We start from the raw sequence: 18102 nt of genomic DNA on the forward strand, positions 1-18102 counted from the left end.
CCTCCCTCTGACCTGGAAGAGGAAGGGTCCTCTAGACCCCTTGGTGGGCAGGTCCAGGCTCACCTAGCCCCACCTACAGAATTATAAGAGCTCAGAGCTCACTTGGAGCCCAGCGGCCATACAGGCCAGATGCTTGACCCCAGCTCCTGCAGTGAAGGGCCCAGCCACACTGCACCCAATGGGGGGACTGGGTTGGGCCACCAGGACCCCTGCCAGCCCCCAACGACTGGCCTGGGCCACTGAGACTGCTGCTACAGCCCGAGGACTTGCTGTGACCCCTGGGACCCTTGCCGGGTTCCACCGACTGGACCAGTTCATCTGGGCCCTTGCCTGAGCTGGAACTGATGGACACGCTGCCAGCACCTCCGTCCCCAACTGACCCCGAGGAGCAGTGCCCAAGCCAGGTAGGCCCCCAGGGGGAACTGGAAAGTGGCCTAGGGACAGCTGACCCCGGGGTGGCTGAGGAGATGGAGGCTGATTGGGCAGTGTGTTGCAGGTTGGATCCCCGCCGACCCATAGACCTGGTTGGCGTGTTGCGGTCCGGATCCCCACTGACCCAGTGGCCGCTGTGTGGCCACTATCAAGGCCCTGGGCTGGGATGCAGTGGAGCGGGTGGGCCTGCATCCCCCCTGCCACCCATTCCCTTGGGAGGCAGGTTCCTGTAGGGAAAGAAACCCACTCGCTTGTTGGCTCTCCGCCAGCAAGGAGACCCGACCCCGGGCTCAGCCTGCAGACTGGCCTGGGTTTTGGACTGTTTAACTACTAGACCGTTTGTTTGTTGCCCCACCCTAATCAAGGGCCTGGGCTAATAGACTGCTGCTCAGCTTACCCCAAAGGTACTGTGTGTCTGTTTGGCTGTTGTCCCACCCTGAACAGGGCCGTGGTCTCCTGCTGACAGCCCTGCATATCTGTGTTGTTTGTTTATATTCATCCTTTGTCATTTGACCTAGTTTCTCACTATTCATACGACTCCTTTTTTATGTTTAGACCATCTTAGAAGGTGGCCACAGAAATGTTCCTCACCAAGCGTCTGGGTAACATTTGCAGAGGGTGCCCACAAGCAGCACCCACCACAGACCTCCCCATAATGTCCCCTGCCAGTTCCTTTGTGCTCACAGCTGTGATCTTAGGCCCCAGCACGATCATGCCCAGCCACAATGTAAAGTCACCGGACACCCTCCTCTCAGGATACAAACCTAGATCAGAAAAGCAATGGCATGGTCCAGGTAGCTTTAGGCACAGCATCATTCAAAAGGACCAGGAGTAGAGGAGACCCACAGCACTTACCACTTTGAAGTCCTCTGGGTTGCATTCCTCTCCACGGAAGAAGCAAGACAGCAGCATCTCCCGGATATCATGCCCAGCACGATCATAAAACTCCAGCATGTTGAAGGGCTTTGGCTTGAAGTTCCGGAAGTTGGCCTTATCTTGTAGGATCTCCAGCTGCTTCTCATCAGCCATCTGGGTGTCTGGGATCTCATACCTGGGAAAACAGGGCACAGAGACTTTATCTTGGATGGCACGAGTCCCTCCCTCGCATCTACAGGTGCAACTTCCACTAAGCTAGTCTCTGCTCTCGGTGTCGCTGGTTACTTCAGAGGAGTTATTTCCGCATTGACACCAGTGATAGCAGGGCTGGCCCATTAGCATAAGTGGGAGCCATGTCTGTAATTGTAGGACAGAATGTAACCATGGATGACAGACCAACGCCCAGTGTCCAGGAACCCGCGGTACTGACATTACACTGGGTCTCCACTGCTGTAGAATAACACAGCACCTGGGAACCTTCATCATTGAAATACACGTGTGTCCCCCCGCTGCTACAGTCCAGGGCCTAGGCACAAAGGCTGCTCCACACACGACATTCTAAGAACGTTATTTAACTGCATTGTCTGCACATTTGCAAACCATTTCCTCAGAACTATGAGTATCAGCCTACGACAATGCCCCTTGCCCCGAGCTGGGTGATTAGTCTGGGAAGGGCTTCCCAAGGGGCGCAGTCCATCACTGGCAGCATTTAAATCAAGCCAAGATGGTTTCTGAACGAGGCAAGGTCAAGCTAGATCTGTGTGGTCCGGCCGCCTGGCAGGTGGGCTGCAGCTTGAAGCTCAGCCCCCCTTCCCTCCACTCCCCGGCAGTGGAAAGCTCACACTGGTGCTCCAGCCCAGTGCTCCCCACAAGGGTGGAGTGCCAGCGCTGGCTCCTTGCTGGGGTAGTGGTAGGGGAAGCCCTGAGCCTCGCGGGCCAGATCCAGTTTGCAGAGGGAGCAAGCAGCTCTGTACGCTGTCCTTCCTCCTTCCTCCAGCTGGGGGGATGGCTGCACAGGGAAGCAGCCTGGAAGCTTCCCTTGCTGCTTCCATTGGCTGGAATTGTGGCCAATGGGAGCAGGGGGGAGCACGAAGCCATCCTCTCCCCCATCCTCCTCATGCACCTCCGCCATGCTCCTGCACTCTCCTTCCTGGCCACAGCCCACCCTCTGCCTGCTCCTGCACCTTCCCTCCCTCTCAGACTTCTCACCTCCCCCTGCCCCGCCCGCTCCTATTGGCCACAGGAGCGGGTGGGGCAGCTACCCCGCCCCCTGGGGCAAGGTGGATCTGGCAGCTACCATGCACCCTGGGGCAAGGTGGATCTGGCAGCTACCATGCACCCTGGGGCAAGGTGGATCTGGCAGCTACCATGCACCCTGGGGCAAGGTGGTGGGGAGGGCAGCTCTGCACCCCTGGAAGAGGCAGGGCTGAGTGTCCTTAGCAGCACCAGGCCATGGCACTCACCCCTCTCCCCAGCCCTCCCAGCCTTGTGGAGTGGTACTCCGGCACTCCCATAGCAGTTCAAAGGCGCTCCAAGCCCCTGTGAATGGCTGGCCCCCAGGCAATTGCCCACTTTGTCCTCTGTCCGTGAGCCTGCCTGCACCCTACTTCCCGCCCAGACCCCACACCCCCCGCACCCATTTTGTCATCATGGGCGGCTGGCTGGTGGCCCATAGAAAGGTCTGCATTGAGCAGGGTGGGCCGCGGCCAAAGAGTTTGAGAACCACTGAGCTAGATGGTCACAGGGGTGGCAGGCCATGGCGCTGGACAAAATGTTGGGTGCTGGGGCTACTGTAGGGGCTGGGGGCGCTGGCAGCATGGGTGGCCTGGCCACGCGGGGGTGCTGGAGGTGGACTCTAGAGCACTTGGGAGGCTGACTCAGGCACTTGGGGCCAGGATCATACCCTGTTGGTTTCCACTGCTCTTTCGTTGTCCTAGCCCCAACCAGCAGGAGGAGCAGCAAGAAGGGAGGCAGAGCAGCCTGCCGGCTGCCAGCACATCAGCCGCCGCAGGGGCCCCGTGGGGCAGGAAGACACAAGTGCAAGCAAATACGCACTCCCTGCCGGCAGCTCAGGGGCGTGCTTGAGTGTCACAGGAGATACTGGCAGCCCGGAGCCAGGACTGTGCCCCCTCCGTGTTACAGGCTGGCAGCCTGGAGCCCTGGCCATGCAGAGCACACCTGCCATTGTATTGCAGAACCCACTGGCAGGAGAGCCCATGCCCAGCTGGGCCCCTCCTGGATCCAAGTCTCCCGGGAACGCCCGGGAACCGGAAATAAAGGGGAGCAGAAGGAATTGCAGAGCGTGCACGTTTAGTCTAAGCTCTGACTTGGGAACAGCTGCCCATCCACTGCACTTCTCCTCTCTGCATCTCGGAGCGGTGCATCGCCAGGCACTGAGACGGATGGGCAGGGGTCAACTGCTCACCACTGAAATGGAGCCAACCCGCTTTGGTCACAGGAAGCCAGGTCCCTGAGCTAGACGGACCTCGGCTCTGACCCCGCCTGGCCATTCTGATGCTCTCTGGGGCAGCGGAAGAGCTGCTGAACGGCTGCACAATAGGCCAGGCCAGGCAATGAGGAAGAAAATGACATTGGAGGGAGAAGGGGTTTTGGGGAGAGTGAGAGACACGGAAACTAACAATCAGAAATGTCAGTGGTCGGGGCACAGGCTTGTCCACAGCTCCCACACCCACCAGCACGGGAGAATCCCATGTAATCGGAGCCAGACAGCACAACACCCTGCTAGGGCTGTACTGGGGCACCAGCTCAGAGGGAAGGCTGCCCTCTACTGAATCACTGACGCCTCTCCCTGCAGCTCTGGCGTGAGCAAGCCCCAGCTTGTACAGCCCGGCAGGCAAATACAGCTGCAGGCAAAACAGGTTCTGCCAGTCTACAGTGAGCCCTTCTCCATGACCCCTTGCTCCCCTCTTGTAACCCACTCACCCCAGCGGCACAACCTCTTTTCCTCAGCAGAGGGAAAGGTCTTTCCTCCGCTGCCTTGGGGCCAGAGTCTGCTCCCATTTGTATGGCCCCGTGAGTTTCCCCATTGACTCTAATGGGAGTGGGATGGGGCAGTTATCTGCATGTACTTGGATCTGCTTGAATGCCGACTGGGGGCTCACCCAGCAGCCACATGGGGCTTGTGTGCACAGTACAGCAAAGTGCACTCCCCAGGGGCTCTCTGGAAAGGGCTGTCGTGGGCTGCGCTCAGACTGCCCAGCACACTAACACGAACCCTTTAGACCGCACCCGCAGGGCAGCAGGAGCACAGCACAGTAGGGTGCTCTACAAATCAGCGTTGTGTCCCGCCATGTCGACAAGCCCTTCAGGGTTCATGTTTGGGCCTGTGCCGCACCCAGTGGCCTCAAGGATCTTACAGTAATAGCCAGAGTGCTATCCAAATGTCATCAGCTCATAGCAGTACAGGGCCTAGGACACGTGGATGAGCATTTCCGAGTCTATCCAGCAGAAGGCAATGCTGCAGGTGCTCATCCCCCGATCATTGACTGTCCCATTCCACAGTGACATGTGCACCGGTATCACTGGTGTTCATGGTCTCAGACATATTCCAGAGGGCAGCTACAGCAGCAGCCAGACCCATCAAAGAGCAGGAGCTGCTGTCAGTTTAGCATGGCCAGGACTTGTCACTGACAAGGGTGGGGAATCGGCATGGGGCAAATGCTTTATGGGATGAATCCACGGTGACCCATGGGCTCAGTACCCACAATCCTCGGGCACATGGACTGAATGCTAACATGGGAAGAGTGTAGAAGAGCCCTTGGGTCCCATAGTAATGTCTGGCAGAAGCACCCATGCGAGTCCTTTCCTACCCAGAGTGGGCATCCGGGCATTATATCATGGGTGCTTCCTCACTGTCCCATCCCCAGCTGGCCAAAGGGGTGCACGTCTCCTCAAAGTATAGATAAAACACTATTGCCATCAGCCCAGCCACACCCTCGTGGTACCCTCCATCTGTCTGCACGTGCCCCTCCCCTGTGGCCAGAGACTCGCCAATATGTGAATGGCCACTTTGCTTTGCTGCAGGCTCCCATCCATGTGGGGGTGCTGGCGAGCAATCCATGCCACACCCGCCCCCAGCAAACCCACCAGGTCTACCAACTAAGCCCCATCGTGAGAAGCAGCATGGTAATAGGATCACGTTGGGGCCCTGCTCTCTGTCTTGCCCTTTGTTGACAGATGCCAGGCCAGCTTCAGCTGTGGCTCTTGACTTCATTGGGGTTGTGCCCATCCGTGCCAGGGCCGTACTCACCCATCATTCCATCCATCACTTGCACAGAGGGCCCCACAGCTGCAGACATAGCTACTGAAGCTGCCCACAGGAGCACACCCCCTCCCCACAGCCATTCCCACAAGTGGCCTGTCTTCGTTCCCACGGGGACAGCTTGATTCTAGTGCTAGTGGTGGGGTGGGCATGAAAGTAACCCTGGCTATGAAAGTTATCCGGGGCACTCGGAGCAGACAGGCATGCCTTGCAAAGGGCACTGCTCCAGGTGCACGGCATGGGACTGCATAAGGCCTGGATGTCTCCAGGAGCGCGTACTGGGAGGGGTACATGTCCGCATGGCGCACGGAGCCATGTGTAACTCCTGCAGGTGCACGGGTGTATCTCCAGTGCCAGAGCTGCCCCGTGCCCCGCTGGCTGCGTGCACAGACGGCAGCCCGTTCCGGTGCACGGCGCGGTGCTGTCCTATCTAGATGAGCAATGCTGAGCTCATGCAAAGCTCTTGGGCCGTGACTTCCCCGGACCCACCTGTTATTGAGCAGGGCGAGGAGCTCCCCAGCGTGGTACAGGTCGTTCTTTGTCACCCGGCTGAAGCGGAATTCATTGAGGTTGCAGAAGGTGACAGCGGGGAAGGTCAGCCTGGTTGTGGCCACTTCATCCAGCTTGGTGACGTGTGGGTAGAGGAAGTAGTACTGGATCCTCTCCGTGCAGACGTAGGCCAGCAGGGCCACAGAGCCCAGGAAGCAGAGAGTCCACATGATGCGCTTGAAGGAGAGCCTCTCGTAGGAGATGATGTGGGACAGGCCGTGCAGCGTGGAGCTGCTGGCAAAGGCCTGGATGCTGACTGGATGGCCATTCTCCACCTCCTCCTCGTCCACTTTCAGGTCCATCATAGTCAGGGCTGAGGTGCAGCGCAGGCCACTCTGTGAAGAATATAGGAGCTCATTACTCCCAGCGCAGCCACATGGACAAGCCAGCCTGGACGCTGATGCTCCTCCCAGGCTAAGGACCTCCGCAGGGACAGCAACGATGCCACCGGGGGCGAGGCAGTAATGAAAGGCGTGTTCCCCGTGGACTCAGCATCCCAGGAAATGGAGCGAACGATGGGAATCCTGGGAGGATGCTCCCAGCTGCCTCTGAGGGATTCTATCCCATGACCGGGGGGTTTAACACAGCCCCTCATATTTCTACATGCCTGCCACCCTGCCTCTGTCACGGTGATGTCCACACACCAAAGCTAGTGACCATTCTCCCCCAACCAACTCTTTCACCGGCTTATCAGATCCTCCCCCTTTCCTCTCCCCCTCCCCCCCAGCACTAGCATGTCAAGAAACAGATCAAAGAGACACGAATCCAAACCTGAAGGCAGGGTCAGTGTCCAGAGCTGGGTCCACACGGCTCCTGCAGGGCTGGTCCCAGCAGCAAAGAAGCCAGGTCCTTGCACATAGACCTGCCTCCACCTCTCCCCGTCTGGAGGAGAAGAAGGGAGCGAGGGAGACGCATGCACGGAAGGATGTGAGAGTCACAGAGACTGGCAGGTGGAGGAAAACCGGAAAAAGAAGGAGAGAAATAAAAATAACCCTCACCCCTCAAGTCCCTTCGGCGGGAGGGGGGCGATCCTGGGCGATCTGGGCTGCACCAAGGCACCGGTTCACTGCAGCTGCTCAGGGAAATCAGAGGCGATCATAGCTGGAAAGGAGGCAGCTGAAGGGAGAGAAGAGCAATTGAGAAAGCGAGCGAGCAGGCGTCTGTATCCCTGCCAAACACATGGATACCTCCCCTTGTGGCTATTCAGAAGCGTGTTATTCCTTCAGATGCATAATCCGCATGAATTCATTGTCTCCGTGCTGGTGGGGCCCAAATGGCGAGCGGACGGGTCCTGCAGGGGCTGATGGGGAGCTCAGCGCGAGGGAGCGAGGGAGAGAAAGACAGACCAGGGGAGAGGAGGAGGAGGTGGAGGAGGCGGAGGAGAGCGGCTCTGGAGGTACCGAGGCAGCGAGTGCAGTCTGGCTGTGCTGTACTGGCTGGCAGAAGCTGTTGATGCTGATGCCGTGTGCATGTGGAGAGTGTGTGTGAGGGACTCTCCCATCCCCCCGTGCTGTCTTAATCAATGCTCCACTCCTCTCGCAGCCGATGGCACCGCCTGCCACAAAAACAGCATGTCCTAGTCGGGGACAATCCTGCCCTGGCCAAAGCCTGACCCCACTGATCTAATAGGTCATTGCCATCCTGTCCTTTCTAGGGTTCTCAATCGCAGTGTGATCCATTCATCCCCAACTTAGGGGCAGTGTCTGGTCTGTAACAGCAGCATTACTGTGCCCGGAGCCGTCTCTCTCCTTTGCTTCTCTTCAGTCTGAGCTGGATCAATGAGCCTAGAATAAGGAGGAACTGAATAGCCACTTGTCTCAGAACCTCTCTCCCCCCCGAAGGCTGGCAGGACAATGGTGAATCTCAGTGATTTATTTCTAGTCTCCCAAACTCTCTGCACTTTGTCATCACGTCCTCCAGTGCCAAGTGGGTGTAAAATGTTACCAGATCAGAATGAATATGCACATTGCACTCACAGCATGACAAGGGAAAGGGCAGGGAGTTTTAAACCCTCTTTTCTCCCTAGCTCTACAAGTTCAATCATTTCCCAGCCAAGCAATTCCACTTATTACCCCACCCCATTTTTCTATAGTTTGCAGAGCCTTGCAAGAGTCATGAAAATTCTCTCCCCCGCTCCAAAACCTGCAAATCTGCCCTGACCGTGAGGATGACAACAGAGAAATAAAACCCCAAAGACAGCTTTACTCAATCATAAACCATAGCACAGTAGAGATTTTCCCCAGCTGAGCGCAATTCTGCAGGCCAGGCAGAGTGGAGGCAGAGGAGCAGACTGGTGGCCCATGATTCCTGCCGTCTGATTGCCCCGACGAAAGTGTGTGGGGCCCCTACAGCTCAACATTTCCATGTGCACACCCAGGAAATTGGGGGGCCTTTTGCCTTTCATCCGCTGCACCTTCCAATTTTTAAGTTCTCTCTCCTAGGCAGATATTTGGCTACTGAAAAGACACACACATTGTCCTTTCTCTCAGGGAGACTTGATTTTTATCCCTTCGGGTAGGTCTACACTAGCCCCCTAGTTCGATCTAGGGAGGCTAATGAGGGCGACTGAAATTGCCAATGAAGCTTCATTAGCATGTTCCTGGCTGGTCGCCGTTTTAGATATTGACTAGCCCTAAGTAACTGCCCGCGTCTACACGCGGCAGTGAAACGGGATTCTGAATTAAAGCCCTAACTCGAATTAGCTGGTATTCCTCCTGCAATGAGGTTTACCAGCTAATTCGATTTAGGACTTTAATTCGGAATCCTGTTTCACTGCCGCGTGTTCACGCGGGCAATTACTTCAGGCTAGTCAATTTCTAAAATGGCGACCGGCCGGGAACATGCTAATGAAGCGCGGGATATTTAAATCCCACACTTCATTTGCAATTTCAGTCACCCTCATTAGCCTCCCTAGATCGAACTGGGGGCTAGTGTAGACATACCCTTCCCGAGGATGCTCTTTTGGGGCCTATCCACACAAGAGAGAAAAGGTGCGTTTGTAGCCACATTGCCTAACATGGTAAAATCCACGTGTGGACAAGGCCATTGTAGTTTTAACGCTGTTAGTAAGTCATGGTAAATGCTAGCCCCTCCCTCCCCCACCGTCTCTTCCCAGTCTTCACCTCAGTCTACTTACACACAGAAACCACAAATGACCTTGCTTTCACAAAGATTTACCCCACATCAGTTGACTACGTTAGCTACTGTGAGGCAAGATAACACCATGCCCTAAAGATCCACCCAAATCTTGGACAGAGCCTGTTGAAGAGTCATTGGCTAGAAGGTAGTAATGAGACCAAGGTTTTCATCCTGGAAACCTTGTATTCACACCAGCTGGTTTTCTCTTTCCCTCTCAGAGTCAGGGCTGTCAAGACAGGATGACCCACAAAATGAACAGTCAAATGCTAGGGGGTAATGAATGGGGAAAAGGGTTTAACAGAACTCTCCCAGGTCTACTTTCTGGCCATGGTTTGAATTCCCACAACCTTTGAAGAGAACGAACAAGCTGTAGTGGCACTGGTTTGATAGCAGCACTTGGTCAGAGGTGGAGAGTCAACACAAGACACGAGGAGACAGAAGGGGACATTCACCCCACCAATTTGAACATTGTTTTCATGACCCTGTGTTGTAATACACGAAATAAATGTGTGTGACTGTGGGTTCATATGTACATGTATATGCAACAACACACATGAAACTGTGTGCGCAATTTGCAAACCATGATACCACATTAATGTATACACTCAGGATTTGTGTGTGCAAATCCCTTCTTTGTACGTGGAGTAGCACACAATGGCATACACACTTTTACATTTTCCGTTGGGAAAATCTGCCCTATAAAATTCCCAGTTTTCATCCCTGGTGCATCAGTCTCCCTCTCTTGGAAATGATGGAGGCTCCCACCAGACAGGCACCAGAGATGTACAACCCCTGAAAAGGCGGGTGAAAAGCTGCACGTGCCATGTGATGCAGACTTCACCTTGGAGCTTTAAAAGCATCAATGGCACCTGCCCTGTTGCCCAAGGGCCAGAGCGCAGTTCCTGCCATGATCTGGCAGTACAAGAGGACTCCCAAGCCAAGTTAGCTTTTGCTCCATCCCACCTCCTGTCTCATCCCAGGGGCTCTGGCTGCGTAAGGCCATTGCACAGCTGTAACTGACTGATGAGTGGCTATTTCCCGGGAGTGTCAGTCACTGAAAGGGGATACATAAGGCTGCTGGTGAACGTCACCCGAAAACTTCATGTGGTGCTAGGTGCAACCGGCTCGTAGGCGATGAATAGCCCAGTGGTGCATCTGCATGTGCACAGTTCTAATTGGGTGCAACTCAAGGACTAGGTTCTGATTTATTCTAGGGATGTAAAATCCTATTTAATCAGTTAAATGTAACATTTAACCAGTTAACTGGTTAACCACTTAACCAGGGGCTGCTCCAGCTTGGCCAGGCCCACTGAGCTGTGGGCTGCTGTGGCCAGGCTGGGCCATGACCACTGTGGATGGAGGCTGCTCGGGTTGGGCCGGGTCCGCTGCACCGCATCGTGGGCACAGGGCTGCTCCGAACAGGCTGGGTGAACTGCTCTGCGAGTGAGGAGCTGCTGCAGCCCAGCCAGGCCTCTGGTTGACCTGTTACCAGTATGCATCACCTAGTAAGGTGATGCTTGTAGTAGGTCAGGATTTACTGTTGTGTTGTCCTGACAGGTCAAATACCCCATCAGTGATGATAACCAGTCAGTGTGCTCAGTGATGTGGACCGTGTTGACTTGCACAATTAGTCAGCACAGCAGACCCTGAGAGAGCCCCCAAAGACCACAAATCAGATAAGGATCAAAGGTGCCCAGCCAGGTTCATTGTTAAGCAAAGTACAGTCATAGTTGTCAGTAGACTCTTCTGAACCACTACATATATACACCCGTAACAATGGACTCAGCTCAGTCAGTGGGAGGTCCCACTGCCCCCTTGGCTGGATAAAAACTGTCCCCCCCAGGTTACTACCCTTTACCGCTACTTAGATACCACCCATCCCCCTGCACCTCGTGGTTCAATGGGAACATCTCTATCCGTCATGCTGTCATTTTAGACCCTTTCCTGAACCTGGGTCAGTATCTCTGGAGCATATGGGTACCAAGGTCTTTCTTAACGAACTGGTGGTACCATCCTTTTGGAATGCGCTTTCCACATATGACCAGGGCCAATTACCGTTTTACAGTCGGTACCTAGTACCAATGACTGTTCTACCCCAGGCCTATTACCAATTAGTGTTTTGCATGCTCAGCCCTGTTCGTGCCAAGTTCTGCGGGCAAGGGCCGGCCTCTTGCTCACAGTTTAGCTTTGCTTTATATTAGCCAAGTGTTGTCCATTGTTAGCTAGGCCTCAAACCAGGCCCATGCTACCTGGTCTTTTGTTTCAGGCTCTCATCTTACTACAATGCTTACTAGTTAATCGGTTAGGGTATGTCTACATTAGCCCCCTAGTTCAATCTAGGGAGGCTAATGAGGGTGACTGAAATTGCAAATGAAGCGCGGGATTTAACTATCCCACACTTCATTAGCATGTTCCCGGCTGGTCGCCATTTTAGAAATTGACTAGTCCGAAGTAACTGCTCGTGTCTACACACGGCAGTGAAACGGGATTCCGAATTAAAGCCCTAAATCGAATTAGCTGGTAAACCTCATTCCAGGAGGAATAACAGCTAATTCGAATTAGGGCTTTAATTCAGAATCCCGTTTCACTGCCGCGTGTAGACGCGGGCAGTTACTTCGGACTAGTCAATTTTTAAAATGGTGACCGGCCAGGAACATGCTAATGAAGCGCGGGATATTTAAATCCCACGCTTCATTTGCAATTTCGGTCACCCTCATTAGCCTCCCTAGATCAAACTGGGGGCTATTGTAGACATGCCCTTACATCCCTAATGTATTACACCCTTTGCCGTTTGGAAGCTGGCTATTTTGGGGCCAAAGGGCCTGGTTTTCCTCTTTCACTTCTGACAATTTGATTGTCTTCAATGGAGTGTAACTGGTGGGCACTGGGGAATCAGACCCCTTCCCTCTCCTTACAGCTGTAACCCAGCAGCCAGGACTCAGCATTGAGAGCAGCTGGGACCATAGGTATGGCAGCACATTTCATTAGGGTGTGCACTCAAATAATTTTTTTTAAATGTACTGTTTGACCCCCATTAGCCGCACCCCGACCTCTGTTAACCACGCCCCTGACTCCCGTTCGCTACGCCTCTGGAGGTAACACTCTCGGGGCAAGATGGACACATGACCAGAAGTAAAAGGTGTCATGTGACCCCCCTCTAAGGACTTTTCCCACCATCCTCCTACCAACAGGGATTAGTTTGGCCCACACCAAACCCCTCTCATGCAACTATCCTGCAATTGCATTAACCCAATGGCTACGTCTAGACTGGCAAAATTTTCCGGAAATGCTTTTAACGGAAAAGTTTTCCGTTAAAAGCATTTTCGGAACAGAGCATCTAGATTGGCACGGACGCTTTTCCGCAAAAGCAATCTAGATGTGCTTTTCCGCAAAAAAGCCCCGATCGCCATTTTCGCAATCGGGGCTTTTTTGCTGAAAACAAATCGGAGCTGTCTACACTGGCCCTTTTGCGCAAAAGTTTTGCGCAAAAGGACTTTTGCCCGAACGGGAGCAGCATAGTATTTCCGCAAGAACACTGACAATCTTACATGAGATCATCAATGCTTTTGCGGAAATTCAAGTGGCCAGTGTAGACAGCTGGCAAGTTTTTCCGGAAAAGCGGCTGATTTTCTGGAAAAACTGGCCAGTCTAGACACAGCCAATGTGTGTGACATTAACTCCGGGGTGGAGAAGCTGGGGAAGTGTTCTCTCTAAGAGTTTCCTCCTATTAGCAGAATGAATTTTGTGTTGTGCACCAGTACGGAGTTCATGTGACTTGTTTGGATGTGTCACTGTGGCACCCAAGTTATTAATAACTATCTTATAAACCTCTACCTTTTCCCTCTGCTGCCATGTCTCCTCCCCTTGCTCCATCAGCTCCCCTGGTGCCTGCTGCCCCCCAGCCCCTCATCCTCCTCTGCTCTCCTGACTCCTGCCCTTCTCACTGCCCTCAGCCCTCCTGAGACCTGTCCCCCTCCACCAGCCCTTCTCTCCCCACTGTGCCCACTCCTCCAGTAGCCCCACTCTGATCATGTGAGCTACCCCTCCTCATCCCCTCTTCTAACACCTCCCTCTACACACCTGGCCTGCCTCTCTCCTCTGGTGCTGGTCCCTCTGCTTCACCCCCCAGTATCCCCTAGCACCTGCACCTTCCCTTAGCCCTGCACCCTCCTGGTGCCTCCCCCTTCCCTCACTGTCCCTGCCCCCTTTTCCCCTGATTCCCCCTCGTCCCTCTCTGGAGTCCCCCCCTACATTTGGGGGTGATCCCTGGGGGCTGCTGATGGGTTCTGTGGCTTCCATGAGTAACCCCACTGCTGGGGACACTAAGACCCGTCACAAGAGAGGCCCAGGGTGTTCTCCAGCTGTCTCGTGCAGGCTGCCCCAGAGGGCCCAGGTTGGGGGGTCTTGCCAATTAACCTCATACATCAGACAGTATCCAGTGTTTCTGGCCATATGGTTTCAGAGCAAGACCCTCTCACTGGGACACATTAAGCAGGCCCAGATGGCTGCCAGGGAGTGTACGTATCTGTGAACTGGAGACATGGACATTGCCCGTCAGGGAGGGGAAAAGAGCAACAATTTTTCTTGGCTGGGGGCAACTGCAAGGAGTAGCCTTTTTGCCCTCTTGCAGGAGCCTACTTTCTGATCTGCCTGGGGGATTTTAACCCTCCCCCGACTCTCCCTCACTCCTGCCCCAGGGAATCTACCCTCTCAGGGTGCAGGTTTATCCTGCCCTCCCTCAACCCAGCCTCAGGCAGAGGTGCCGAGGGAGGATGCCCATGTGTCCCCTCCCTCCCCCCGAGCCTGCAAATGCAGGCAGGGACTGGAAGGGGTTAAAGCCCCACCTCTCTGCCTGCTCCCACCCCGGCCCCGCCCCGCCAGCTCCGGACAGTGCTAGTGGCTGGGCTGTTTCTTCCCTGCCTCCCTCCCCTGCTTCTGCATTCAGAGCCAGATTCCCTTGAATTATCCACCCCTGCTGGAGCCTCTTCCCGAAACTTTCGGGCAGCGGGCAGGGCCTCGCCTGCCATGAGTCCGCCCCTGCCAGGCAGCCTCCCCGGCCCGGCACTGCTGGCCCACGGGCTCTACGCCTCCTGCACCGCCCCCTGCATCTGGGCTCTGCGCGGCGTCCAGGAGCGGCTTGCAGGGTTTATCCCCCTCCTCCTCCAGCAGCCTCCAGCCGGCCCATCTGCCATGCACGCCTGTGGCTGGGACTCAGCATTAGTTTTGAGCACCAGGAGGGAGTTTCCTCAGCTCTGGAAATTTGTTTCTCCCTCCTGATCTGACAAAGTCTTGAGTTTGCTGAATGTCAAGGCACTCTGCGCTTTGCTCAGGTTTTGTCTGGGGATTCAGTAGAGGAGCCAGGCCCTCAGCTCAAGGCAGTTGGGAATTTCGTTACTGAATAGCTCATATTTACAACACAGCTTCACATGTCTTGCATCTTCCAACCAAGAGTCTCACTGCCCTTGCCAGATTCCATGAGACCAGAAAGCATCATGCCACTTTGCAAACCAGCACACAGTGATGCTATACGATTTACCCTAAGGGCAGATAGCAGGGGCCCGGCTTCCTAAGCTCTGCACTAGCCCCTTGAATCTGCTTTCTAAACTGGAAACTACTGTTTTAGACAAGAAAAAAAGAATGCAGACCACTCTATCCAAGCAACAGCTGAGCTCAGCTGATGAAATGCAGGAGTGTGCAGAAGAAAGAGGCTTCTTTGTGAGCAACAGAAATCATGGATTAAAAAAAAAAAATCTATTTATGGATGTAGAAGCATTAAAACTTTTACTGTAGAATCTCAGCCTGTTCTTTGCTGAATATCAGAGGGGTAGCCGTGTTAGTCTGAATCTGCAAAAGCGGCGAGGAGTCCTGTGGCACCGTATAGACTAACTGAAGTGTTGGAGCATAAGCTTTCGTGGGCAAAGACCCACTTCATCAGATGCATGTGACAAAGTGGGTCTTTGCCCACGAAAGCTTATGCTCCAACACTTAAGTTAGCGTATAAGGTGCCACAGGACTCCTCGCGGCTTCTTTGCTGAAGTCAGTGGAGCCAGCGAAAAGAGCCCCAACAGCAGGACATGTTTTAACAGAGTCAATTTGCATATGGGATAAATAGCAGGATACAGCCAAGCCCACCATTTCAGACACTAACCCTGCTCCTTCTCACTCAAGTTTCTGTGAGCCAAGGTCCCCTGAGACCCTTGGCTAAGTCTCTCTGCCAGGTGCTCATCTCTGGACAAGATTAGTAACTACTGTCCTGCTCTCAAGCCACCCACAGCGCCTCATAGAATCCTAGGGTTGGAAGAAACCTCAGGAGTCATCGAGCCCAAAGCAGGACCAACCCCAACTAAATCATCCCAGTCAGGGTTTTGTCAAGCCGAGACTTAAAAACCTCTAGGGATGGAGATTCCACCCCCTCCCTAGGGAATCTATTACAGTGCTGCACCCCCCTCCTAGTAAAGTAGTTTTTCCTAATATCCAACCTAGACCTCCCCACTGCAACTGTCTCCTCCTCCCTTCCCCTTCAAATCCTTCCTGTCCTCTTTCACTAAGGCTGTGTCCAGACTCAGGGTTTTTTTCGGGAAAAGTAGCCTTTTTCCGAAAAAACTTCCCCTGCGTCCAGACTCAAGCCGCGTTCTTTCGAAATTAAATCGAAAGAATGCGGCTTTTCTTTCGATGGCGGTAAACCTCATTTCACGAGGAAGAACGCCTTCTTTCGAAAGTTCCTCTTTCGAAAGAAGGCGTTCTTCAATGTAAATAGGGCTTCTTCGAAAGAGAGCATCCAGACTCACTGGATGCTTTCTTTCGAAAAAGCAAGCCACTTTTTCGAAAGTTCAACGTGCAGTCTAGATGCTCTCTTTCGAAAGAGGCTCTTTCGAAAGTATCTTTCGAAAGAGCCTCTTTCGAAAGAGGCTTGCAGTCTAGACATAGCCTAAGAGTATCAGAGGGGTCGCCGTGGAAGTCTATAACTTAAAAAAAAAAAAAAAAAAAAGGAATAGTCCTGTAGCACACTAGAGACTAACAAATTTTTATATATTCCCTCAGATGTGAGTGGAGAAAAAAGGGAAAACTTCCCAGAAAAAGCAGGGAGAGTGAGAGGGGAAAAAAAACAACCACCTGTCCATAGTAATGCTGGCGCTAATGAGGCTGTAAATGTCCCGTACTTAGCTTCTGACCTCATTTGGGTGCTGAATATAACAGCCCATCATGTCTTTGTTCAGGCCATGCCAGATTGTGGAATATGCAAATTTGACACTGTTTCCTTCTGTAGCTGGTTCCTGAAATTCCTTTGTAGGACACTTACAAACTTGGCCTCATTAGCACCGGCACTGCAGTTGACAGGTTTTTTTCTCTCTCTCCCCCTTCTTTTTCTGTTACAGATTGGGAGGGTTCCCCTTTTTTTCCTCCATTCTCATCTGAGGAAGTGGGTTGTGCCCACCAAAGCTCTTGTATTTTGTTAGTCTCTAATGAGCTACAGGACTACTCATTGTCTTTGATGAAGTTCTTCAAGGCAGGTCCCACCGTGTGTTTGTGCCTGTCCCATACTCAACACAAAGGGGTACTAACTGGCCTCCTGGGTTGCAGCTTCAGTGGAGATACCAAGGGCCAAATGGGCCTGTCAAGGGGTACACCCCTGGCATGGGGTACGCCCCCCCCCCCAAGGTCTCGTTACCCCCATTTGGGCCCCTTGATCAGGGCCTACATGGTACTAACCATCCCAACACAAAGTCCAGGCCCCTCTATCAGGGCAGATACGGTACTCCTAGTCTCAATACAATGTCCCAGCCCCTCTATCAGGGCAGATACAGTACCAGAGGCCCAGCCCTGGGAAAAGCCTCTCCTGGCCGGGGGTGATTGCCCAGGATGCAGAAAGAGGTGGTAGGGGGACCCAGGCCCTCCCTCTCCACCAGGTCCCAGCACAGGGCCCTTTAGATAGGGACTGTTGCTCCTGCCTGCTCGGTAGGAATCCAGCCGATACTCACCGAGCTGTGATAGCAACCCCTTGCCCTGGGCTGCTTCCTACCACCCTGGTACCCCGATAGTCTGTCTCCCTTGATGTCTGTCCTTACTGGGGTTAGGGCTGTAGGTGATCCGGTCCCTCAAGCGGGGTTGGCTGCTGGCTCTTCTCCCAGAGTCCAATGCTGGCTCTCTCTCTCCGGCCTCAGCTGCTGCAGGAACACCAGGATTGCTGCCTGTACCCTTCTACCCTCCAGCTGCTGCGCAGCTGCCTCTCTCTCTCTCTGCAGGGCTCCCTCTGCATTTATACTCTGGCTCTGCTGGGAGCAGGCCCAGCAGGACTGGAGGGGTGGGGCTTTTTCAGCCAGCTGGGCCTGGGCTACTCCCAGCCCTTCAGTGCGGGGCCTGGTCCTCCCGTCACAGGGACATAGAGACTCATCTCCCTTCATACTCAGAGGCTGTGTCTAGACTGGCCACTTTTTCCAGAAAATCAGCCGCTTTTCCGGAAAAACTTGCCAGCTGTCTACACTGGCCGCTTGAATTTCCACAAAAACACTGACCATCTCATGTAAGATTGTCAGTGCTTTTGCGGAAATGCTATGCTGCTCCCGTTCGGGCAAAAGTCTTTTCCCGAAAAACTTTTGCGCAAAAGGGCCAGTGTAGACAGCAGAGATTTGTTTTCCGCAAAAAAGCCCCGATCGCGAAAATGAAAATGGAAAAGCATCCTGCCAATCTAGACGCGCTTTTCTGAAAATGCTTTTAACGGAAAACTTTTCCGTTAAAAGCATTTCTGGAAAATCATGCCAGTGTAGACGTAGCCAGAGGGACTTCTCTGTCTAACGCCGGAGGTGCATTGGCAGGGAAAGCTTGCC

At 53.8% G+C, this 18102-nt stretch overlaps 1 protein-coding gene across 8 annotated transcripts in view; it reads right to left on the reverse strand.

Annotated features, from left to right (window-relative positions):
- The window catches only part of ASIC1 (acid sensing ion channel subunit 1), a 135187-nt gene extending 117678 nt beyond the window's left edge, over positions 1 to 17509 (reverse strand). The window contains exons 1-5 of one of the 8 annotated variants that reach the window (XM_075902062.1): positions 17344 to 17509; positions 7138 to 7255; positions 6911 to 7021; positions 6080 to 6474; positions 1288 to 1483 (exon numbers count right to left, since the gene is read on the reverse strand). In XM_075902062.1, the coding sequence (XP_075758177.1) occupies positions 1288 to 1483; positions 6080 to 6444 (561 nt within the window). In that variant the 5' untranslated portion in view covers positions 6445 to 6474; positions 6911 to 7021; positions 7138 to 7255; positions 17344 to 17509. Of the gene's footprint in view, positions 1 to 1287; positions 1484 to 6079; positions 6475 to 6910; positions 7256 to 7539; positions 7931 to 17256 lie in introns of those variants that run through there. The other 7 variants (XM_075902063.1, XM_075902065.1, XM_075902066.1 and 4 more) reach the window with 7 other exon arrangements.
- Positions 17510 to 18102: the final 593 nt, after the last annotated feature.

This window comes from Pelodiscus sinensis, chromosome 19 (genome assembly GCF_049634645.1).
Source record: "Pelodiscus sinensis isolate JC-2024 chromosome 19, ASM4963464v1, whole genome shotgun sequence".
Classification (NCBI taxonomy): domain Eukaryota; kingdom Metazoa; phylum Chordata; order Testudines; family Trionychidae; genus Pelodiscus; species Pelodiscus sinensis.